The 24436-nt window shown below is 41.7% G+C and overlaps 1 protein-coding gene across 3 annotated transcripts in view; it reads right to left on the bottom strand.

Annotated features, from left to right (window-relative positions):
• Positions 1-24436, bottom strand: part of pcif1 (phosphorylated CTD interacting factor 1) — a 159995-nt gene that overhangs the window by 44048 nt on the left and 91511 nt on the right. For all 3 annotated transcript variants that reach the window (XR_013888786.1, XM_080205106.1, XM_080205107.1), the window contains exons 9-13: positions 23079-23178; positions 20642-20804; positions 16416-16588; positions 8627-8713; positions 1868-2052 (exon numbers count right to left, since the gene is read on the bottom strand). Coding sequence is in view for 2 of the 3 variants with exons in the window: in XM_080205106.1 (XP_080061232.1) it covers positions 1868-2052; positions 8627-8713; positions 16416-16588; positions 20642-20804; positions 23079-23178 (708 nt within the window). In the remaining variant the exon portion in view is untranslated. The remainder of the gene's footprint in view (positions 1-1867; positions 2053-8626; positions 8714-16415; positions 16589-20641; positions 20805-23078; positions 23179-24436) is intronic.

Genomic DNA, 24436 nt, shown 5'->3' on the forward strand with positions numbered 1-24436 from the left:
GAATTTGGTGAAATAAACCTATGCACATCTTCTGACAAATAACTCAAGTTCCATTTGTAGAAATCTGGAAACTCGCTCCACCCATCAGACAGGCATCCCCAGTGAGTTGTACAACATGCAATTTATGAAAGTTGCTATGTATCAAATAGCTGTTATCAGGTTCGCTACAGGACATCTGCACAATTAACTCAACTATTATTCCATTAGATCGAGGAGTTTTTTCTAAAATGTTAACTTTATTCTATTCTCCACAGATGCTGTTTTGGCCTGCATTTCTTCTTTTAAATACAATCAGTTAGCAATTTTCTGGGGACAAAATAAAGGGAATGATCATGGACCTAACCAGGAGTGCTTAATGAGATGGTTCAGAGAACTTTACTTCACATCTAACTTGTGCTACACTTGCCTGGGACACTTGTTGTTGGCATGGAAATGCTCAAAGTATATAATTTTCTAATGTTTTCCACCTAAACGACTGCCAAAAAATATATAAATAATAAAAAAAGATGAAAAATTCTAAGAAAACAAAAATTAGTGAGGGAAGTACAAAACATCATGAAATGACTGAGAACAAGAGAAAGAGATAGGAATGAGAGTCAATTATCTGGGAGTGAGAGACTGAGCATCTCAGGTGGCAGAAGGAGACATGGGCATGAGAGAAAGAAACAGATGGGAATAAGAAACAAGAATGATACATTCTTGAGAGCAAGAATGAGAGCAAGATATAGAAGTGAAAGTCACATTAAAAACATAAGAGTGAGAGATATGTAAGCAATAAGAAAGAGGCACAGGAGAGAGGTAAACAAATAGCACTTATATAACATAGGAACATAGGAATTAGCAGAAGTAGGCAAGTTCAGCCCTTCGAGCTTGCTCCACCATTCAACCAGATCATGGCTGATCTCTCCCTGGTCTCAAATTCACCTCCCCACATGTTCTCATATCCCTTCTTCCTTCTTTTTTATTAGAAATATGTCTAGCTCCCTCTTGAAACCATTCAACGATTCAGCCTGCACTGCACTATGGGGCGGTGAGTTCCACAAATTCACCACCCTCTGCGAAAAGTATTTCCTCCTCATCTCAGTTTTAAATCTACTGCCTCTCAATCTATACCTCTGACTTTGTGTTCTAGATTGCTCCATAAGAGGAAACATTTGGTCTATATTTACTTTGTCAATCCCTTTAAAAATTTTATATACCTCGATCAGATCCCTTCTCTTTCTTCTAAACTCCAGCAAGTACAAGTCCAAACTATTTAATCTCCCCTCATAAGTCAATCTTTTCATCCCCAGAATCAATCCGGTGAATCTTCAAGACTACCATATTCTTCCTCAAATATAGAGACCAAAATTGGACACAATACTCCAGACGTGGTTTCACCAATTCCCTATACAATTGCAACAGCACTTCTCCACTTTTGTACTCCAGTCCTTTTGCAAGATGAGTATATTTGCATATAAGAGACATTCACATTTACACCCTGTCCAATTTTATAATTGGAGCTAATGAATAAAATGGGGCCAGGAGTAAAACAAGAGTTTAACACAAATATGTTCTGTTTCCGCTGACAGATCAAGACTATTTACTCTCATAGCTAGAGAAAATATGAAAAATGGCTCATAGAGGAAAATAAATAGATATTTGAGACAGAAAGAAAGACCCAAGAGAACAAAAACACACAAAAAAGATCCTGAAATAAATTCATAAGTGCAAATCATACAAGATAAGACTTTAAAAGTTAAAAAATCCCAGAAAATAATCAAAGCACCCATCTTGGCTTTTGATAGAAGATCTATTAACAGGTTGACCATAATATGCTGTGAGACATCTACAATATATCAGAAATAAGTGATTGAGTTGGACTCACCCCCTGGATCCAAAGTAGCCATCAGTGTCAGGGAAAGCAGAACAGTACTGTCTGAAATAACAGTTCAGTGGTGAGGCAAAACACTCAAACGTTACGCCAAATTGTTTGTTCAGAGCTTCAAACACAGCTACTGGTAGAGCCCCCTGCAAGCCAGTGCCTTCGTGTGTCCCAAGACCAAACATGGACTGAAACAAAATAAATGCTGCACTGTAAAATCCTTATAATATCAATTGTCAGCATAGCCTGCATCATTTACTGATCAGCTGCAGACAATCACAGTTTTGAAACTTACTGCTGCGTAGTTACATCAAAGTGATTAACCTACTCAGAATAGTAAAGATGCTCCTTCAATATTGCTTTAAAAATATTCTGCAATATAAACAGCCAAATATCAGTGTTTCTCATAACCCTATTTGGTTTACAGGCATTTTTGTAACATGTACCCAAACAGATTCTTCATGCCAGCTCAAAAGAGAAGAAAACTGGTGCAGTTTGAAAATTACAACCATGGCCTTTGCATGAAGCTGTCTGGGGTTACAAGAATGCAATGTGCTTGTGCTTGTTAATGGTGTTGGAAGCAGAGGCGATTTCAAAAGGAAATTGGATGGGCACTTGATGGAAATAAACTTACAATTCTATAGGGAGAGCAGGGGAATGAGACTGATTGGATTCCTCAACAGTGCCAGCATGGATTTGATGAACTGTATAGCCTCTTTCCTTGGGTTCATCCTGTAACCTAGTGGTACAGGTCATGGAACGGGTAAACCATAAATCCTAGAGCAATGCTCTGGGGTTCCAGGCTCAAATCCCATCATGGTGGATGGTGAATTGTTCTGTGGCAGGCATGGCTGAGCTGAAAAATTTATGGCCTCCTTCCTTGCTGAAATGATGGTCTCGAACAGCAACTGCATTGTGAGGCACTGTCCCAATACAAGGGGCTTCTTCTTCTTAGATGGTCCCTCAGGACCAAGAGTAGCTTCCTTCCACTCCGGGGTTGTGGGTCCCGAGCTGACTAACAAGTCCAATGTTGGATCCACACATTCTACCAAGGAGTTATTGCACTGCAAGGGTAATTGCACTGTATCAGGCCACTGCATCTCACAGGTCTATTGTATTGTACAGATTCACAGGGCTAACTTACTGCAAATGGCTATGGCACTGCATGTGACTATTGCACTGCAAAATAATATTCCACTGCACAAGGATATTGTTAGACTGGGACGAGAGAAAACTGAAACCCCTATTATCTCTCCTTACCATTTGTAATCAATGGAAGAGGTGTGTGTTTGTTAATCCCTGAGTGCATGAACAATTTGAATAACCAAGAGCACATTTTTCTTGGGTTTAAATGAAGGAGATTATTTATTGACACATTCACCTTGAAAATCTAACACACCGTCACTCATTCACACACATCAGAAAAATACCGGTAAAAAGTGTACTTTTACAAGTTATAAACAAAAGAATATTCATAATTCACATGGTACAGGCCTGGTTAAGAAGAAACTTTTCCATTCCTGAAAGAAAATTCAATAGCCAAAGTAGATGTTTATAGGATTCTCTTGAAGGGATGGACTTCCTCTAAGTCACAGAGCTAGTCAGGGAGAATATAGTGATAATGTCACTGGACAAGTAATCCAGAGGCCCAGGTTAATGTTCTGGGGCACTAGTTCAAATCCCACCATGGCAGTTGGCAGAATTTAAATTCAATTAATAAATCTGGAGTTGAAAGCTGGAATCAGTGAAGGTGACCATGAAACTATATTTGATTGTCATAATAGCTCAACTGATTCACAAATGTCCTTTAGGGGAGGAAATCTGCCATTCTTACCTGCTTTGGCCTATGTGTGATTCCAGACCAATACAATGCGATGGACTCTGAAATGCCCTCTGCAATGGCCTAGCAAGTTATTCCACTCAAGGGCAATTAGAGCTGAGCAACAAATGCTGACCTTGCCAATGATGCTAATTTCCCATGAAAAAAAAGTTACTTGTAGTCTTGTTAGCAGGTGGGTCATTTAGATGAATTAGGGGACTGGATAAGGAATAGGCTTGGAGACCCTATGATATTACTGTCCCAGCTCTTACTGGTATTGTTATTAGTCTTTCTGCTGCTCTCTTTCTGCAGTTGTTGTGTTGGTGTTTAAGATTTAACAAGGAAGACCAACATGGCTGCTTTACAATATGATTTTGCACAGTTTCCCTTTCCAAATATGGTGGACTTAGGCTGGTTAGCCACAACCTGGCTTACTGTTTCCAGGCACATACCTTGGGGGTTTCGGGCAATCATTGTCTTGTTTTCAGAATGAACCATTCAGGCCAGAAAATACCCTTTTGGATGATTTCAGGAGATGGGTAATGACACCTCCTGTATGGAATGTGTTATTGTGTCTTTTTGAGACAGTATGGCAGCTTTTCAATCACAGTAAGAAGTCTCACAACACCAGGTTAAAGTCCAACAGGTTTATTTGGTAGCACAAGCCGCTAGCTTTCGCAGCGATGCTCCTTCATCTCCCTGACTTAGCTGAAAAGAAGCAGTGCTCTGAAAGCTAGTGGCTTGTGCTACCAAATAAACCTGTTGGGACTTTAACCTAGTATTGTGAGGCTTTTTACTGTGTTTACCCCAGTCCAACACTGGCATCTCCACATCAGTTTTTCAATCCACCGACCATACATCAGGTGATCCTTGGAGGCCATCTTTTGCAATCCATCATTGTCCACTTTAGTATAAGTTCACTTCCACAGGATTCTACACTGAATACAGTTTATGTTTTGTAAGTTATGAATATGAGATGCCTTCATTTGGCATGCCATTATGCAGTGTGTAGGGCTATTCCTTTGCAATGAGGCTACTGATTTGCATTGTGAGATTACATTGCAAGGATCTCTTCTACTGTCAACAGCTACTGTACTGCTTAAAGTTACTGCACTATAAAGGGCTATTATATTACAGAGGTCACCGACATGGTTTCAATTGGTTGAATGTCTTCCTTCCATGCGGCAATTATTCTTTCATGGGATGTGAGCATCACTGGCTAGTTGCCCATGTGTAATTGACCTTGAGAAATTAATGGTGAACCGCATTCTTGAACCATTGCAATCCAAGGGGTGTAGGGACACACACAGCGCTGCTGGAAAGGACTTTCAGGCCTTTGATTCTGTGAAAGTCAGGGACAATTTTTTTTCTGTGGCTTATCACATCAAACACCAGGCCAGGAATCCCTCACAGTATTTTGCCTCAACATCATGCAGGACCAGCATGGGTGCAAGTTAAAGTCTGTGGAACTCTTGGCCATGTATTATATATTGGGCTGACAGTCCCATTATAAAACTAAGGCCAAAAATTCCAGGAAGAGGGATATTTGCATATTTTGGATGCCTGTCTCAGATAGATGGCAGGAATTTTGTTGTGGTGTTTTAGCTCTAGACAAACACTTTGGATGCTCATGATTGGATCAAGTTAAAATAAATTAGAAGAGATAGCAGAAGACCTCAAGGATGTATACATAAAATCATTAGAAAAGGAAACTTCAGCAGAGGACTTGCCGACAGCTAATGTGATTCCTGTACATAAAAAGGGAGAGAGAATATGATCAGTAAACTGTAGATCATTTCACCTAATCACAGTACTGGGAAAGGTAATGGAATGAATCTCTTACACTGTGTAACATCTAAGTGCTGTATAGTATTTAAGACTTCACACACAATCAGTTCTCATCATGATACATCTCCCTATTAGACAGAAAACATATCGGCTGGAATTTTACCATCCCAGCCAATATTTAAATCTGAGCAGGCGAGAGGCAGACCATGGAAAGGTCTGTTGATCTCAGGTGGAATTTTAGTTTCAGGATGATCGAAGCCGTAAAATCCTGCCCATCCATGACTTTTTTTGTTATTACACAGAATCACAAAATTGTTAAAGGAAGAAGGAACTCATTGTTTCTGCACAAGAAATGTAACATAGTTTTATTTCAGATTTCCAGCACCCACAGTATTTTGCTTTTAAAATCCTCATATGTTTTAGGGGTACGCACTGATGCCTGGATCTGTCTGCCATTGAACTGGAGTTGTAACAGTTTCCTTTAAGCAGCCTTTATTTGTGCCTCTGGACTGCAAGCTGTCAGTCTGCTCTCAGGGACTCCTTGGTTCAGGTGCTTGTACCTTCTGACATGTGTGCCTCACTTCAAAGTCAGGCTGCTATTTGATCTGGACCCTGATTTAACATAATCTCTGGATTCTGAATCACAAAACCATTAGATTCTGTAGCATTAACTACAATTTAAAAAAATGAGCTGCTTTTGCTAAGTTAATATTCACCTCTGCATTTTTTTCCAAATTTGTCCTGATCTTGAAATAAGCAGAAATCCTGAAAGATCATATCCAGTGAACAGTTCAGAAATGTATTGCATTTCCGTTGAACATTGACCGTATATTGGACATAACTGCACTTTCTGTTCTTTGTTGAGTAAAACTGATCATGTTTGCATACATGTGAGTTTATGTCACCTCTAGCAAATATAAACAAGTCACATTATGAGCTTGACTGATTAGCTAAAATTGGTTGTTAGTGTAGCTGTTAGCATACTCAAGATTGTTCAGCAAACAGTGCCCAATCCAGAATTATATACTTTGTTTTAGGTTTTGCAAGAGCGGACTGGTTGAGTATCGTCTGTACTTTGTTAATTACAAACAAGCAAAGGAACATGCTTCAAAATTACAAATTCTTAAATTTAATCCAGTGCATGACAGGTTAGGGCTAATTAGATTACTTAATTTCAAATTGGACACTGAGGCAATTAAGTACAATGCGTTATAATATTCACTATATTTTCAGTCATACCAGGGATGTCGCCTTTCCTGTAATGATGCATTCACATTAAACCATGTGATATGAATGCTAAACTAACCCACATGGAGTATCAAACTGAATATCATCTGTCCCTCAGCTCAAATGCAATCACTTGGATGAAACAACATGCACTCTGCAGTATTACACAATCAATGGATTTATTTAGTGATACAGTCCACCTTTGTAGCGTAAAAATAATGCACATTATCTGAATAAATAGAGAAGAGCTGGTGTTTCAGTAGTGGGTACAGATCTTTCAAGGAGAGTAATCTTCAGTTGTTAAATGGTATCTTGCATATAAGGTTTAATTCATTTATTAATAGATTATCAAGAACCCTTCACTTCCTCCCGATCAAAGCGCTCTCTATTTCCTCAGAGTTGGTCAACCTATTATTGTGTCAGGAAGGTCATGCTTGATAAACCTCACTGAATTCCTTAAATGGTAACATAAAGAGTAATGCAGTAGACATCATGGGTGAAATTTTAGCACCTCTTCTCTTGGTGAGCCGGGAAATAGTGTGTCAAGTTAAAAATCTTGATTTGCTCCCGGCGCCAAATGGTTTGTGATCTTCCCAGCCCCTTTCGAGTGACTCGAACTGCATTGCATCCAGAAAGGGCTCAAAGCTCATTAGCATGAGATTGACCGGATTTCAATATTATTAGCGAGCTCGGCATGCAATCGTCCCTCCCCCTCCGGAGGCTTCCCACTCTCCAGTATGTTGTCACACCAGTGCCAATTAATACAGGTCTTTAAAAGCATGGCTCAGGCATAGATGCAGCAGAGGAGAGCTAGGAGATGAGTACTGCTGAGCACCAACCTTCAGGGTGTGGGTAGGGTGGTGGTGGTGGTGGTGTAAGAGGGGGTCAGCTGCTGCTATAGTTCGGGATGGTTGCTGGGCATGCATGGGCACGGGAGCAGGGAGGGAGGCCTTCAACCAGGAGGCATGGTGTCCCATAGCTTCTACCCGCATATGCCCGTCTCTAGCCCACCACCCCATCCCCTCCCCACCCTGGAGGTCACATTCACTCTGTCCCCTGCCCTCCCGACGGAGCCCTCAACCCCTCCCACCCCTCATGAAGCCCTCAATCCCTCCCCCCATGAAGCCCTCAAGCCCCCCTAACCTCCCAATGAAGTCCGCTAACTCCGCTCCCCCCATGGAGTCCTCAACCTCTCCCCTCCAAACTATTGTTCACACACCCTACATGAGTCCTATTGATATCACACAAGGGTGATGAGCCTGGGTTTTTCATGTTAGCAAGTTCCCTGTCCAAGCAGGAATATGATGATGACTCGTTACGTGGCACAATGTAATGGTGTCCCGGCACAACACAAATCTGACTTCTACCTGTTCTCTGACTGCACATTGGTGCTTCGGCCCACATCTGAGTGCGGGTTGAACTGGATGAACGCTGGGTCTTGGGAGGTGGGGGCAGAATAAGAAGGACACTCACTCTTGCTGCCTGAACCAAGGTCATTCTCTCGCGGCACTAGCTGCCGGTACTCCGTGTCAGTGACTGGGCACTTACTGTCGCTGCCACCGCTGATCGGGTCACATTGCTGTCCTGACTCCTGGGTTGTTTGTCTTCTCAGGTGTACAAGACGGTTCGCCTCTCTTCAATGGTATCCAGCAGCCATCCTAATTATCGCTCTATAAAGCATGGGGCTGCTCTACATGGTGCCATCTGGCATGACTGACTGTGAGTGCATCATTAGTATTTAAGTGCAGCTCCTCCCTGTTAACATTGTACATTTGTGGCCACTTTGGGTGAGTCACGTGCCTTGAGCCTCCATGACAGCAAGTCTCACAACACCAGGATAAAGTCCAAAAGTAGTTTGAAGGTTTAATACTGAGGATGAATGTTACAGTACATATTAACAATTTGCAAAAATGGCTTTTGCAGCTTACCTGGTATCTCCTAAGTAAGCACCAGACTCTTGTCAAGAACTTTTCAAATCGCACGTCATCAATACAATTGTACCTATAGAGCTGTTCCTAAAAACGATGGGACAGAATATTTTTAATATCTAAGTAATTGTTCCATTAATTTATTCAATAACAAAGTCAGCAAGGTAGCACAAGAGATCTACTGCAATGGGAAGTTCTGTGCTATAGCCACTAGCCGATTAAGTAGGTGTTTGAGTTGGAGATTGTGATAGATGAGTACAAGGTCAACTTTCCGTCCTGCACTCCAGTGAATATAGGTCTGGTAATTTTATCCAAAGACGTTGAATAACTTATACTCCCAATACGTTTGTCAGTAAATCCTGTTCTGTATTTCATGTTCAACAAAAGGTAGGTCACAGTTACTTGCACATGTGGATTGCAAGGTGGCATAGTGGTTAGCACTGCTGCCTCACTGCGACAGGAACTCAGGTTCAATTCCAGCCTTGGGTCACTGTCTGTGCAGAGTTTGCATGTTCTCCCCATATCTGTATGGGTTTTCTTCGGGTGCTCTGGTTTCTTCTCAAACTCCAAAGATGTGCGGGTTAGGTTGATTGGCCATGCTAAATTGACCTTAGTGTCAGGGGAATTAGCAGGGTAGAAGTGTGGAGTTATGGGGATAGGGCCTGGGTGGGATTGTGGTTGGTACAGACTTGATGGGCTGAATGACCTCCTTCTGTACTGTAGGGATTCTATGAATCTATGATTCTATCTCACTTAGAACTAATTCACCTTGTTAATCTGGTTCAGATTTAAACTCAAGCCTTCAAAGAGAATGAATAATGCACAAACTACGGTGGAAGTGTCTCATTCATTGAATTTACTTATCCGTCAACAAAAAGATGAGCATTTCACCCTTCAGGCCTTAAAGGTAGGCAGGGAAGAGACTTTACCTAGTCAGTCTTCAAAAGGATAGAATCGCTGTGCAGAAGGAGGCTATTTTGCCCATCAAGCCTGCACCAAAAATGATCCCACCCTATCCCTGTAATCCCATTTTTCATCCTGCTAATCCCCTGACACTAATGGACAACTTATCATGGCCAAACCACCTAATTCGCACATACTTGGAGTGTGGGAAAAAACCGGAGCACCCAGAGGAAACCTGTGCAGACACAGGGAGAACTTTCAAACTTCATGCAGACAGTGAGCCAAGCTGGGAGTCAAATCTGGGTCCCTGGCGTTGAGAGGCAATAGTGCTAACCATTGTGCCTCTCAAGGCCGTAGACATTATCCTTGAATAATTTACCACCAAATACAAGTAATACTTGATCAACAGTATTCATTATTGCTTAGGATCATAAGAGAGGCTAACAAAAATAAAAATGTGAAAAAATAATGCTGGTATCCAGCTGTAAACAAACACCTTGGATAAACTTAAAAAAACAAGGGCAGCATGGTGGCACAGTGGTGAGCACTGCTGCCTCACAGCTCCAGGGACCCAGGTTTGATTTCCGGCTTGGGTCATTGTCCGTGTGGAATTTACACATTCTCCCTCTGTTTGTGTGGGTTTCCTCCGGGTGCTCCAGTTTCCTCCCACAGCCCAAAAATGTGCGAGTTAGGTTGATTGGCCATGTTGAATTGCCCCTTAGTGTCAGGGAATGTGAAGGTTAGAGGGGTTAGTGGGGTAAATTTGTGGGGATGGGGCCTGGGGTGGGATTGTTGTCGGTGCAGACTCGATGGCTGAATGGCCTCCTTCTACACTGTATGATTCTATGATTCTAACAAAAAGTACTTCCTCTGATTTAGAGAAACACAGAAACAAGAAGCAGGTGTAGGCCATGCAGCCCTTCTCGCCTGCTCCACCATTCATTTTGATCATTGAAATCAATGTCCTGATCCCTCTTTCCTCCCATAACCCTTTATCCTTTTAGCCCTACCAGCTATATCTATTTTTTCTTGAAATCACACAATGTTTTGGTGTCAATTACATTCTGTGGTAATGAATTCACCACCCTCTGGTTGAAGAAATTTCTCCTCTCCTTAATTCTAAAAGGTTTACCCCTTATCCTTAAACTATGCCCCCTAGTTCTGGACTCCCCCACCATTGGAAACATTCTTTCTGAATCCATCCTGTCGAACCCTGTTAGAATTTTGTAAGTTTCTATGAGATTCCCCTCTCACTCTTCTAAACTCCAGCGAATATAATCCTAACTGACTTGTCTCTCCTCTTCTGACAGACTTGCCATCCCAAGCATCAGCCTGGTAAACCTGAAATCTCTCTATGGCAAGGGCATCCTTCCTCAGAGAAGGATACCAAAACTACATACAAAACTCCAGGTGTGACTTCACCAATGCCCTATACATTTGCAACAAAACATTTCTGTCCCTATACTCAAATCCGCTTGCTATGAGGGCCAATATACTATTTGCCTTCTTTACCGCCTGCTGTACCTGTACGCTTACTTTCAGCAACTGATGCACGAGGACTCAAAGATCTCATTGAGTATCCACCTCTCTCAATTTATACCCATTCACGTAACCTGTCTTCCTAGTATTACTACCAAAGTGGATAACCTCACATTTATCCGCATTATACTGCATCTGTCATGCAGATGCCCACACATTCAGCCTGTCCAAATCACACTGGAGCATCTCTGCATCCTCCTCACAACTCACCCTCCCACCCAACTTTGTATCATCTGCAGCTTTGGAGATAATACACTCAGTTCCCTCTTCCAAATCATTAATATATAATGTGAACAGTTGGGGTCCTAGCAAAGACCCCTGCGGAGCCCATTATTCACTGAGTGCCAATCAGAAAAAGACCCATTTATGTCAACTCTTTGCTTCCTACCTGCTAACCAGTTTTCTAGCCATCTCAAGACACTGCCTGCAATCACATGTGCTTTAACTTTACATAGCAGTGTGTTATATAAGACCTTGTCAAAGGCCTTCTGAAAGTCTAAATAAACCACATCCACTGGTTCTCCTCGGTCAACTCTACTAGTTACATCCTCAAAAAATTCCAATAGTTTCATCAAGCAAGATTTCCCTTTTGTAAATCCATGCTGACTTTGTCTGATTAAATCACTGCCTTCCAAGTGCTAAGTTATGAAACCCTTAATAATGGAGTCTAATAACTTCCTTTGTACCGATGCTAGGCTCACTGGTGTATAGTTCCCTGTTTCCTCTCTATCTCGCTTTTAGAATAGTGAGCTTACATTAACTATCCTCCAATTTATAAGAACTATTCCAGAGTCCAAAGAATTTTGGAAAACAACCATCAATGGATCTACTATTTCCAGGGCTACTTCCTTAAAGACTCTGAGATGAAGATTATCGGGTCCTGGAGATTTATCCACCTTGAATCCCATCCTCTTTTTCCCCCTCATTCTTCATTTGAAGAAAAGTTCAAGCATTAAACCTATGTTGCTTCACATTACTGGTGTCACAAACCATCCTGGTTTCCATAAATCTGCCAGTATTTCAACTTGTTTGTTGGATTCTGAACTTGGATTAAGCAAATTATTTCGTCAAGAAATGCTTTGGTGTTGTTTTTTGACTCTACTGTGCCTCAGTCTTGGTCTTTGTCTAACTCTATAGCGCCTCAATACTGTTTTTATATCACTCTATAGTGCCTCTGTATTTGTCTTTATCTGACTCTATAGTGCCTCAGTAATGGTCTTTGTCTGACTCTATGGTACCTCAGTATTGGCTTTTATATCATTCTACTGTGCCTCAGTATTAGTCTTTGTCTGATTCTATAGTACCTCAGTATTGTTTTTTAAAATCACTCTATAGTGCCTCAGTATTTGTCTTTGTCTGACTCTATAGTGCCTCAGTATTGGTTTTTAATATCACTCTATAGTGCCTCAGTACTAGTCTTTGTCTGACTCTACAGTGCCTCAGTATTGGTTTTTAATATCACTCTATAGTGCCTCAGTATTTGTCTTTGTCTGACTCTACAGTGCCTCAGTATTTTTTTATATCACTCTATAGTGCCTCAGTATTAGTCTTTGTCTGACTCTATAGTGCCTCAGTATTGGTCTTTGTCTGACTCTATAGTGCCTCAGTATTGGTTTTTATATCACTCTATAGTGCCTCAGTCTTTGTCTTTGTCTGACTTTATAGTGCCTCAGTATTGGTCTTTGACTCCATAATGCTTCAACATTGGCCTTTGTCTGACTCTCTGGTGTCTCATTGGTAGGCATGTATTGGACAGAAGTCAGCAGTGTTTCAGTACCAAGGGGCAGTGGCAATTTAATGTGGGAAGAAAAGTCTGAGATACCTTTTACTCCCATCAACTTAAAACACGCTTTCTCTTAGCTTCATTTCTCATGGCACTAATGCTTAATTTCAGACAGAATGCTGGATAAAAATCTTGCCCCATGTCTTCTAACTATAGCAACATCCAGGGTCAAGAAAAACACCTGATACTGTATTAATAACATACAAGCAAATTTCGGCAGATGCTGCAATCTGAAACAAACACAGCAAATGCTGGAAAATCTCAGCAGATCCTACAGCTTCCGTAGAGAGAGAACAGAGTCATGTTTCAACGCTGGATGACTCAATCCAGACTTGAAGTGCCCTATTTTACCATTTTAACTTTAAGTGCCGGGTGGACCTGAAACTGGGAGTGTTTCAGACCTGACTTTTAAACCTGTTCTCAGGCACGATAATATGCACTCTGCCTGAAAAAATAGCAGCGATTCTGAATTGCGCTGCAGAAGCCTGTGGGCAGGCTTAACAAGCCCGAAACACTGCAGCTTCGATTGGCACCTCCATCTGCTCAGTAAAAAGAACGCTCCCCTGCCACATCGTTTCTGGGCCAGATTTTGCCTCCCCCTGCGCCCCACAGACATTGGTTACAACATAACTGATTTCCTAACCCTCCAACCTCACCCCGCCACCCAGACTGATCACGGGCCCCTCTCCTCTCCCCACCACGGACCACACTCAGAGTGGCAGCAGACCACCCCCCCCCTTCCCCTCCACACGCAGAGTGACATGGGACCCCCCCTTCTCACCACTGACCACATGCAGAGTGATAGTGGACCCACCTCCCTCCCCCCCACCAGAGAGCCATCTGACCCACCCCCTTCCCCCCACTAGAAAACAATCTGACCCACCTCCCTCTCCTCCACCAGAGAACCATCTGACCTGCCACCCTGCCCCTACCAGACAGCCATTTGATTCGCCTCCCTGCCATCCACCAGAGAGCCATTTGATCTTCCTCTCCCCCACCAGAGAGCCACCTGACCCACCTCCCCCTCACCAGAGAGCCGCCTCCTCAGGTACCTCCTCAGAAGCTGGAGCTTGAATTAGACCTTTGTGGACCACGTGTTTCATGCCAAATCTGCACAGGCGAACGCGGTGGTAAAGGGGGAAGTGCCGGTAAGTTTGGGTGTGCAGCAAATGCATTTAAACTGACGCCATGTTCGTTTTGGGTGTGGTCCTGACGGTGGCCATTTTAGGTACATGGTAAAGGGGGAATTGGCATGGAGGCGGGTGCAGATCATGGTATTTGCCTCACACCTGACTTTACCAAGTTTTCACGCCCGAAAACGGGCGCAACTTGATGGTAAAATTGGGCCTGAAATGTTATCTCTGTTCTCTCTTCACAGATACTGTCTGACTTGAGATTTTTCAGCACCTCGTACTGCAAATTGCCCATAACAATGCACAAATCCTTGGATGTCCTCCCAGTTTTTAGGAGATATGTAGTACTTTGGAAAGATAAATAAGGAGGCTGCTTAATGCTTGGTTAAAAATCATCTAAATGGGATGCAGAAAACAGTAGGATCTAGAGATACAGCTACAGAAATCAATAAAAAGTGCAATTCATGTTAACATGGTTATTAAAAGCAAATAAAAACACAGGAGTTCATTGCTACAGGAACAGAAATGAAACACAGAGAAGTCATGTCAGACCATAATTCAAATACAGGGTGTAGTGAGGCATCAGTGAAGAGGAAAGAGGAAGAGATTCACCAGATTTGAGAAGTTATATTGATCAGCAAAGACTGTGCAGACTGGGGCTCCTTTCTCTAAAGCTGAGGGCTAATCTGATGGAGATGTTTAAAATTATTCGGGAGCTTGCTATTGATGATAGAAAGCACGTTTTGCGGCAGCAGGAGATGGCATGCGCTCGCTGTAGGCAGGATCTTATGGTCCTGCCACTTTCAATTGGGCTTTCCAAAGAATGCACTCCTCGTTCTCTATACCCTATCTGTCACCATAATACGATATTCTGCACCCTCTCCTCTCCTTCTCCCCTATGTACTCTATGAATGGTATGTTTTGTCTGTACAGCACACAAGAAACAATACTTTTCACTGATTTCTAATACATGTGATAATAAATCAAATCAAATCGTTGCCAGGAAGCCTGTGACAGGTTGCCTTGGCGCCAGAACCTTAAGATCCCGCCTGCATAAGTGCCAGCAAGATTTCAATGGATGTTTCTACTCGTGGGAGAAATCAAGATATGATCACTTATAAATCCAATCAGCTATTCAAAGGAAACTTATTCAAGCAAAGAGTAGTGAAATTGCAAAAGTTACTATTACACGGACTTGAGATAAATTAGATATTTTTAAGTAGCAGTTGGATATGCAATGGAGAGGGGAATGGAACTTCTCTGAACTTCTTCAAAACACTTACATCCTTTTTAAAATCAATACTGTTGTACACAATACTCCAGATGTGGTGTCACCAGTGTCCTGTACAACTGAAGTATAATCTTCCTACTTCTGTAATCAATTTACCTCACAGTAAACAATAACATTCAATTAGCTTTCCTAATTACTTATTGTACCTGCATATTAGCTTTTTGTAATTCATGCATTAGGATACCCAGATCTCTTTGAATCTGAGAGCTCTACAAACTCTCACCATTAATAATAAGGATATGCTGAAAGGATTAGCTGAAGTTGAGTGGGAGAAGATGTATGTAGAGCATGCACAGTGGCATAGCCAAGTTTGTCTGAATGGCTTCTTCCTATACTGTAAATACTATGTAACTCTACATCATAAGAACATAAGAAATAGGAGCAGGAGTAGGCCATCTAGCCCTTCGAGCCTGCCCCGCCATTCAATAAGATCATGGCTGATCTGTTGTAGCTCAGTTCCACTTTCCCGCCCTCTCCCCATAACCCTTAATCCCCTCTCTTATCAAGAACCCATCAACCCGCTTCTTAAAAATATTTAGCGAGGCAGCCTCCACCACTTCAACGGGCAGAGAATTCCAGAGATTCACCACCCTTTGAGTGAAGAAGTTCCTCCTCAACTCCGTTCTAAACCGCCTCCCCTTTATCTTGAGGCTGTGCCCCCTAGTCCTACTGTCTTTTTTGAGCGGGAAGAGTCTCTCCACCTCTATCCTATCCATCCCATTCATCATATTATACGTCTCAATGAGATCTCCCCTCATTCTTCTAAACTCTAACGAGTACAAGCCTAGTTTATTCAGCCTCTCCTCATAGCTCAATCCCCTCAACTCCGGTATCAGCCTAGTAAACCTCCTCTGCACTCCCTCCAGGGCCAAAATATCCTTGCGCAGGTGCGGCGCCCAAAACTGCACACAGTACTCCAGCTGCGGCCTCACCAATGCCCTATACAGCTGCAGCAAGACCTCCCTACTTTTATATTCAATCCCCCTCGCTATGAAGGCCAGCATCCCATTTGCCTTCCTGACCACCTGCTGCACCTGCAAGCTGAAGAAGAACTATCATCTCTCAGGTGGTGCAAAGCAAAGGACATTTCATACTCTATCATCTTTCACGATCAGGTAGAATAATAAATCAATCACTCACCAGTTTACTCAAGTAGTTTCGGCTGACTTTTCTAACTTCTCCTTTATATCGTAGGCAGGCAACTTCATTCTCAAAGTGTAAGTCAACACGTGGGAGTGGGGTTGAAGGGATTGCGAGTCTCAAAGGATAACAGTATACCAGTCTGTCCATTACCTCCGGTCTCTCCACCTCTTCTGTGGGAAAGCAAACAGAACAGGTTCATAACTATTAATTAGAAACCAGAGCAACATTTTTAGAGAAAAGTGAAACCTGAAATTAAAGACATAATGCAGAATGAAAGCATTAAAAATCCACTGCTTCCACTGTCTTTTGAGGAACGGAGTTTCAAAGGCTCAAGACATTTATTCTGAGAGAATAAACATTGCCTTTTCTGTTTTAAATGGGCAACCTCTTATTTTTAAACTAGATCAAGATTATGGTGTATTAAGTTGATAGCTATGACCGTAACACTACATTCTGAACTCTCTCCTTTCCTTCCCTATGTATGGTCTGCTTTGTCTGTTTAGCATGCAAGAAACAATATTTTCACCATATACTAATAGATGTGGCAATAAAAAAAACAAAACAAATCTTGGGGGAGGACATATCCCCATCACGGCCACCTTGTCAAAACCTCTCTCAGCATCTTATTAATTAAGTCGCCTCTTACTCTTCTAAACTCCAGCAGATACAGCCCAACTCACCCATTCCTAGTAATAGCTCAGTAAACCTTCTCTGAACTTCTTCAAACACATTTACATCCTTTTTAAAATCAATGCTGTTGTACACAATACTCCAGATGTGGTCTCACCATTGTCCTGAATGATGAGGCATAATCTCCCTACTTCTGTAATCAACTTCCCTCACAAGAAACAATAACATTCAATTAGCTTTCCTAATTACTTATTGTACCTGCATACTAGCTTTTTGTAATTCATGCATTGGACATCCACATTCCTCTGAATCTGAGAGCTCTACAAACTCTCACCATTAATAATAAGCTTCCTTTTTAGTCTTTCTGTCAAAATGGACAGTTTCATATTTTCCCACATTTTACTCCATTTGCTCATTTAATCTATCTATATCCGTTTGTATCCTCCTTATGTCCTCTTCACAACTTACTTTCCTACTTAACTTGGTATCATTAGCAAATTTAGCAATCAACCTTGATTCCCTCCAAGTCATTTATTATAAATTGTCAAAAAGTCAAGGCCCCAACACTGATCCCTATGGCATACCAGTTGTTACACCTTGCCAACCAGAAAAAGACCCATTTATGCCTACTCTCTACTTTCTATTAACTAGCCAATCTTCTATCCATGCCAAAATGTTACCTCCACACCCCTTTTGTTTTCTGCAATAACCTTTAATGTGGCACCTTATCAAATGGCTTCTGGAAATCTAAGTACAGTACATTCACCGATTCCCCTTTATCTACAGAATATGTTACTTCAAAATGCTGCATGGAGGTCGCACGTTCTCCCTGTGTCTGCGTGGGTTTCCCCCAGTAGTTCCGGTTTCCTCCCACACTCCAAAGATGTGCGGGATAGGCTGATTGACTGTGCTAAATTGCCCATAGTGACCCAGGATGTATAGGTTAGAGGGATTAGCGCAGTAAATATATGGGGTGATGGGTATAGAGCCTTGGTGGGTTTGTTGTCAGTGCAGACTCGATAGGCCAAATGGCCTCCTTCTGCACTTTAGGGTATCTATGGTTTCTAAAGAACTTCAATAAATTTGTTAAACATGATTTCCCTTTCACAAGACCAATTGATTTTGTCTGATTGAAATGAATTTTTCCACGTGCCCTGTTATAGCTTGCAACATTTTCCTTATGCTGTTAGGCTTAACTGGCCTCTAGTTTCCTGCTTTCTATTGATTCCCTTTTTGAATAAAGGAGTTACGTTTGTTATTTTAAAATCTAAAGGAACTTCACCAAATCTAGGGAATTTACGAAAATTAACGCCAATGCATCAACTATCGCACTTGCCACCTCCTTTAAGGCCCCAGGATGAAGTCCATCACGACCCAGGGACTTGTACTTCCGCAGTTCTAACAATTTGTTAAATAGAACTTCCCTGGCAATTGTAATTTTCCCAAGTGCTTTCTTCCATTTCAATTCCCAATTTACAACCATTCTGGGATGTTAGTTATGTCCTTCACATCGAAAACTGATGCAAAATATTTGTTCAATTCATTCACCAAACCCTACTTTCTGTTATTAACTTCCCAGACAACTTTCTATAGGACCAGTGCCGACTTGGTTAACTGTTTTCTTATTTAAGTATCTATAGAAACTCTTACTATCTGTCTTCATATTTCTAGCTAGCTTTCTCTCGTACTCTAATTTTTCCTCCTTATTAATATTTTTGTCATTCTTTGCTGTTCTTTATATTCTGTCCAATCTTCTAACCTGCCGCCTGTCTGTGCAATTATATGCTTTTTAAGTTTGACACTATCTCTTTCCTTTAACCTCATTTGCTAGTTCACTTTAGCTCTGCTTTCATGCCCTCATAATTGCCCTTATTTAAGTTTAAAATACCAGACTTGGACTCATTCTTCTCTCCCTCAAACTAAATGTAAAGTTCAATCATATTATGATTGCTGCTATCTAGGCGTGCCTGAACTAATAGGTCATTAATTAATCCTATCTCACTGCATAATATCAGGTCTGGTTTAGATTGCTCTTTGGTTGGCTCCAGAACATGCTGTTCTAAGACAACATCACAAGAACATTCTGTGAACTTCTCATCTATGCTACCTTTGCTCAGTTGATTTTTCTTGTCTATACTTAGATTACAATTCCCCATGATTATCACTATACCTTTGTGACAAACTCCCATTGTCTGATTCTTTATACTTTGTCCTATGGTGTAGTTACAATTAGAAGGCCTGAACTCCCATAGGTGACTCCTTGCCTTTATCATTTTCCATCTCAACCCAAACTGCTTCGACATCCTGTTCTCCTGAACTTAGGTCATCTCTCTCTAATTTACTAATACCATCATTAATTACAGATCCACCCCCTCCACCTTTTCCTAATTTTCTATCACATACTCACGTACTAAACATCAGGTACTCTTCAATGTTTAGGTCCTAGTCTGTGTCATTATGCACGTATGTCTCTCTAATGCCTATCAATTCGTACTTATTTATTTATATTTGCTCTATGTTTGTGTGTTTTATTTGAATGCTACATGCATTCAGCTACAGAGCCTTTAGTTTTTCCCTTTTATTATTTTAGAAGGTAAGGAGTAATTTGATTACAGTTTTGAAGATATTAAAGGGAATAGATAGGGTAGATAAAGAGGAACTATCGTTGACTGGACAGTCTAGGACAAGGGGTACATAGTCTAACAGTGAGAGCTAAACCTTTCAGGAGTGAAATTAGGAAACAACTCTATATGCAAGAGTGGTAGAAATGTATAACTTTTCCAGAAATGTTAATTGATATTAGATCAACTGTTAATTTTAAAACTGAAATTGGTAATTTTTGCCAGCCAAAGCTCTGAGGAGATCAAGGGATATGGGGAAACGTGGGTATATGGAGTTAGGTCGCTGGTCAGGCATGATCTTAGTGAATGGTGGAACAGATTTGAGGGGCTAAATGGCCAACTTCTAATCCTATGAGATGAGCCAAGATTGTAAGAAGTCTCACAACACCAGGTTAAAGTCCAACCAGTTTATTTGATAGTAATCCTGTAAGCTTTCGGAAACGTTGTTCCTTCATCAGGTATGCGGAAGGTTCTGATCAGAGAAGGGCATATAAAGTCACACATAGTTTATAGAATACTGATTAGAATGCAAGTCTTTACAGCTAACCTGCTATTCAAGTCTGAAAGAAGCAGACAATGTGAGTGGAGATGACTATCATCGACGCCACAAAGTGCTGGATCCAAGTGGAGAGGATCTCCAAGAAGATTGCGCATATCAACACAGACATCAAGTTTTTACAAAGATGCAAGAAAGCAGACAAGATACCGAAAGAACTACAGATCACAAACCGACTCAGGTCAACTGCTATCTCCACTCACATTGTGGAGTCCACTGCCCTCTGAAAAGACATGACAACTTACCAGGTCAACCAGGGACATAAAAAGATTTTGTCAGTAACACCACACCTGGGAATGGATTTAAAAATTGCTGACTTGCAAAGACATTTACTGTTTGCATTTAAATGTGATTATTTGTGACATGGTTTCAGCTTCAGCAACAGTTCTCCATTCCTGTCTGTGTAGCTCTCTCACCTGATACATTGCACTCTTTGAGTAATGCTAAATGCTTCTCTCGGACTCGCTTCACGTATTCACTAGATATGTAGTAGATCTTCCCACAGATTGCTTCCACAGAATCTTTAGCCACTGCTGCCACATGGGGCCCACACTGTTTCCGCAAGTGTTCCAGCCTCTCCTGCATTCAAGCAAAAGACTGAGTCAGAATTCGTCCAACAGATCAGGTCACTGCATTCACCTAGAAACCAATTTTTGTGAAGGGTCTTAAACAGTCATTTCTGTTCTCCCTGTTATCAAGCTTCTTTAGTAATTAACCCCAGTTTCTCATCACCAAGTATTAATCCTGCTCAAGTATTCTCTCATGAAGTGCAGATGATGTGTGGAAATCTATAGATATGTGCACTAGTAGCATTAAAATCTGCATCAAGCTAAACGTAATTACGTGGTCACAGTGGTGTCAGAGTGTAAAGCGCGCTTAAATCTACATTTCCATGAGTGCAGAATGGCAAAGCACTGCAGTCATAAAGATCTCAGGAAGCAGCTTGAAGAGTGTGAGGGGCCCACTGAGATGAATTGAATAAATCTTTGGTGGCATGGTGACATAGTAGTCAGCACTGCCTCCTCACAGCGCCAGGGACCCAGGTTCAATTCCAGCTTTGGGTGATTGTCTGTCTGGAGTTTAACATTCTTCCTGTGTCTGTGTCGGTTTCCTCCAGGTGCTCCAGTTTCCTCCCATAGTCCAAAGATATGCAGGTTAATGAAGCAGCCTTGTTAAATTGATCCTTAGCATCAGGGGGATTAGCAGGGTAAGTATGTGGGGTTAACTGGATAGGGCCTAGGTGGGACTGTTGCTGGTGCAGGCTTGATGGGCCGAATGGTCTCTTTCTGCACTGCAGGGATTCTAATATTCTATGTGGCTGTCCCCACGCAGTAATGGAGAGGTGATTCGCCATTTTGAGGCATGTAGTGAGAAATACATCTCCATGACAGGGTAAGAAAACAGAATTTAGTCCCTCAAAATCTATTCCAGCACTCAAGCTATTAATCTTGAGCTATAAATGCCCATGAAATCTCATATTCCAGGATTCAAACCCCCTCACTGAAATCCATCCTGTTGATGTATTAATGCAACGAATTTTGTCTATTTATTCTCTCTGCGGACAGCCATTAGCAGCCTTTTCCCCTGGTTTCTATGGCTATGTGTTAGTCAGTGTAAATTCAGTGTAACAAACACTGGTACATGTGAACATGTATCATCGTAATAAAAAATTCCCAATGTAACTTTTTAATCAACATCAATCCCCTTCTATTAAAATTACTCATTAAGGCATAAGCCTCTGGTACCCTACTTCTTCCACTGAAGCCCACGACTATTGTATCCTAATTCCCACATTAAAGCCAATCCCATTTGAATCCACCTGTCACACAAATGAGCTTCCTCTTCTAAATCTAATTTCTCCATCTAAGGCAAAATCTCTAGCACACCCTCTATAGAAAGCCTATTCTATCACTCTTATTTGCTCTTATTGCCCTAATATCCCAATTACTATCTGCCCCTCTAGTGCCCTAATACCCCCATTAATATCCACCCCTCTAATGCCTCATATACAGCTGTCTTGAATACTGTCTTGAATACATTACAGTAGTATCCAAATTACCTCATTAACACTCTTCACTCTGTTGTGGAAAATCTTGGACATGATGGATGTCTAGCCCATTGGCTAGAGAATGGATAGGAAACCCACATTTTCTTCTTTGGGGAATGTCTGCCAAATTATATGCCAATCATGGAATTAACAGACTACCAGTAACTGCCCACCCCCACCCCTGAAAGCTGCTGGCTAATCAGTCTGGTAGCAACTTTGCTCAGCAGCACCACTAGCAAGATAGTGGCTGCTGCAGGAAGTACATGTTCAGGAAGTCCAGGATTTCAAAATGACTCAAACCAGAGGTAAGTAATGAGGAGAGGGATTTTGTGGGGTGGGAGTCATAGCAGAAGGCCCTTGTTTGGCATCAAGTGCTGGGCAGGAAGATGGTGATGGCTCTCAGCAATATCACTTCTTCCCTTATGATGGATCTATCAATCAGGCACTGAGTGCCTTTGAATGAAGGACACCGCCCCCCACACTGGATTACCTCAAGCAAACATGCACGGAGTTGCTTATCATGCTCCTCATAATGCTGATGGACCTGCCTGCTGCTGGTCAAACACCACTGGCAGCAAGTGAGACCCTTAAATGGACATTATTTGCCCATTTAAGGGCTTTGCTTGATGGTGGGACAGAAGGCCTTCTATGAGACTTCCTGCCAAGGACTTAATTGGGTTGGAGGCAGAAAGATGATGGTTCCACATGGTAATTTCCCCACCCTGCCCTTCTATCCCCCTTTGTTACGGATCTGGTCACCATCCCCGCCCAGCCAATGTCCTTGTTTCTGATAATCTTTCACATACCATATAATCTTCCTTTGTGGCAGATGGTTCCTTTCGTAGCCAGTTGAAAGTATCTTCAACATTCCACTTCACAGTTTTCCTGACATCAGGGCTAGCATTTCTGGGGAGGAAGCAGATTCAGTGAGTAGGACTAAATGAGCCACACACTTGCTCCTGACATACACAGATTTACTCACTACACAAAAAGATGAGTCAAGATCTTTCTCATGGCCTGAAAGTCTCTTTCTTTTATTACTGATTATCTATTCCCCTATTGGGAAAAGTTCTATTAGAACTAAAAGATATTGAGTAAAAGACTTGAGAGATTAAGTCAGTTAGGATTATATTCACTGGAGTTTAGAAGAGTGAGGGAGGATCTCATGGAAATTTATAAAATTCTAACAGGATTAGGCAGGGTGGGATTCAAAAAGAATGTTCCTCATGGTGAGAGAACTAGGGGTCATAGCTTGAGGATAAACCATTTAGGCCTGAGGTTAAGAAGGAATTTCTTCACCCAGAGGGTGGTGAATGTGTGGAATTTACGACCACGGAAAGTAGTTGAGGCCAAAACACTGTGTGATTTCAAGAAAAAATTAGATATAGCTCTTGGGGCTAAAGGGATTAAGGGATATGGAAAAAAGTGGGGGGGGATCACGATACTGAATTTGATGATCAGCATAATGAAAATGAATGGCAGTGCAGGCTAGAAGTGCCAAATGGCCTACTTCTGCTTCTATTTTCTATGTTTTTCTAGTCAGCCAATTGACTGACGTGCAGAAATCTATCACCACAATTACAGCCTTCATTAGGATACAAGAAATCTACTGCCTGATTAGAATGACACATGCATCCTTCTCCTTCAGGTATCGTGTCAGTTACACACATCCAGAAGGATGGTTAGAGATATGGTTTAGGGTCTGCATCACTCCCTTCCCTCTGCCCAAGTTTGTGCATCTCTCATCTCATTTGGACCACTTTATTAATTGCAGCACTGTTTACAGTCTGGAGTCATCTGGGAAATATTATCCCTTCTCTTGGTGGCATAGATATTAGAGACCTTGTTATTGAGCTAGGTTGGCTGCTAAATCATTAACAATGGCCTTCTCAATCAGCAATACTATAAGACCGTAAGATTTTGGAGCAGAATCAGGCCATTCGACCCACTGAGTCTCTTCACCATTCAATCATGGCTGATATGATTTTCATTCCCATTCTCCTGCTTCTCCCCATAACCTCTGATCCCCTTATTGATCAAGCACCTATCTATATCAGTCTTAAAGACACTCAATGACCTGGCCTCCACAGCCACCTGTGGCAATGAATTCCACAGATTCACCACACTCTGGCTGAAGAATTTCCTTCTAAGAACATAAGAAATA

The sequence above is a fragment of the Carcharhinus amblyrhynchos genome, chromosome 16, assembly GCF_965287045.1.
Source record: "Carcharhinus amblyrhynchos chromosome 16, sCarAmb.v2.hapA, whole genome shotgun sequence".
NCBI lineage: Eukaryota > Metazoa > Chordata > Chondrichthyes > Carcharhiniformes > Carcharhinidae > Carcharhinus > Carcharhinus amblyrhynchos.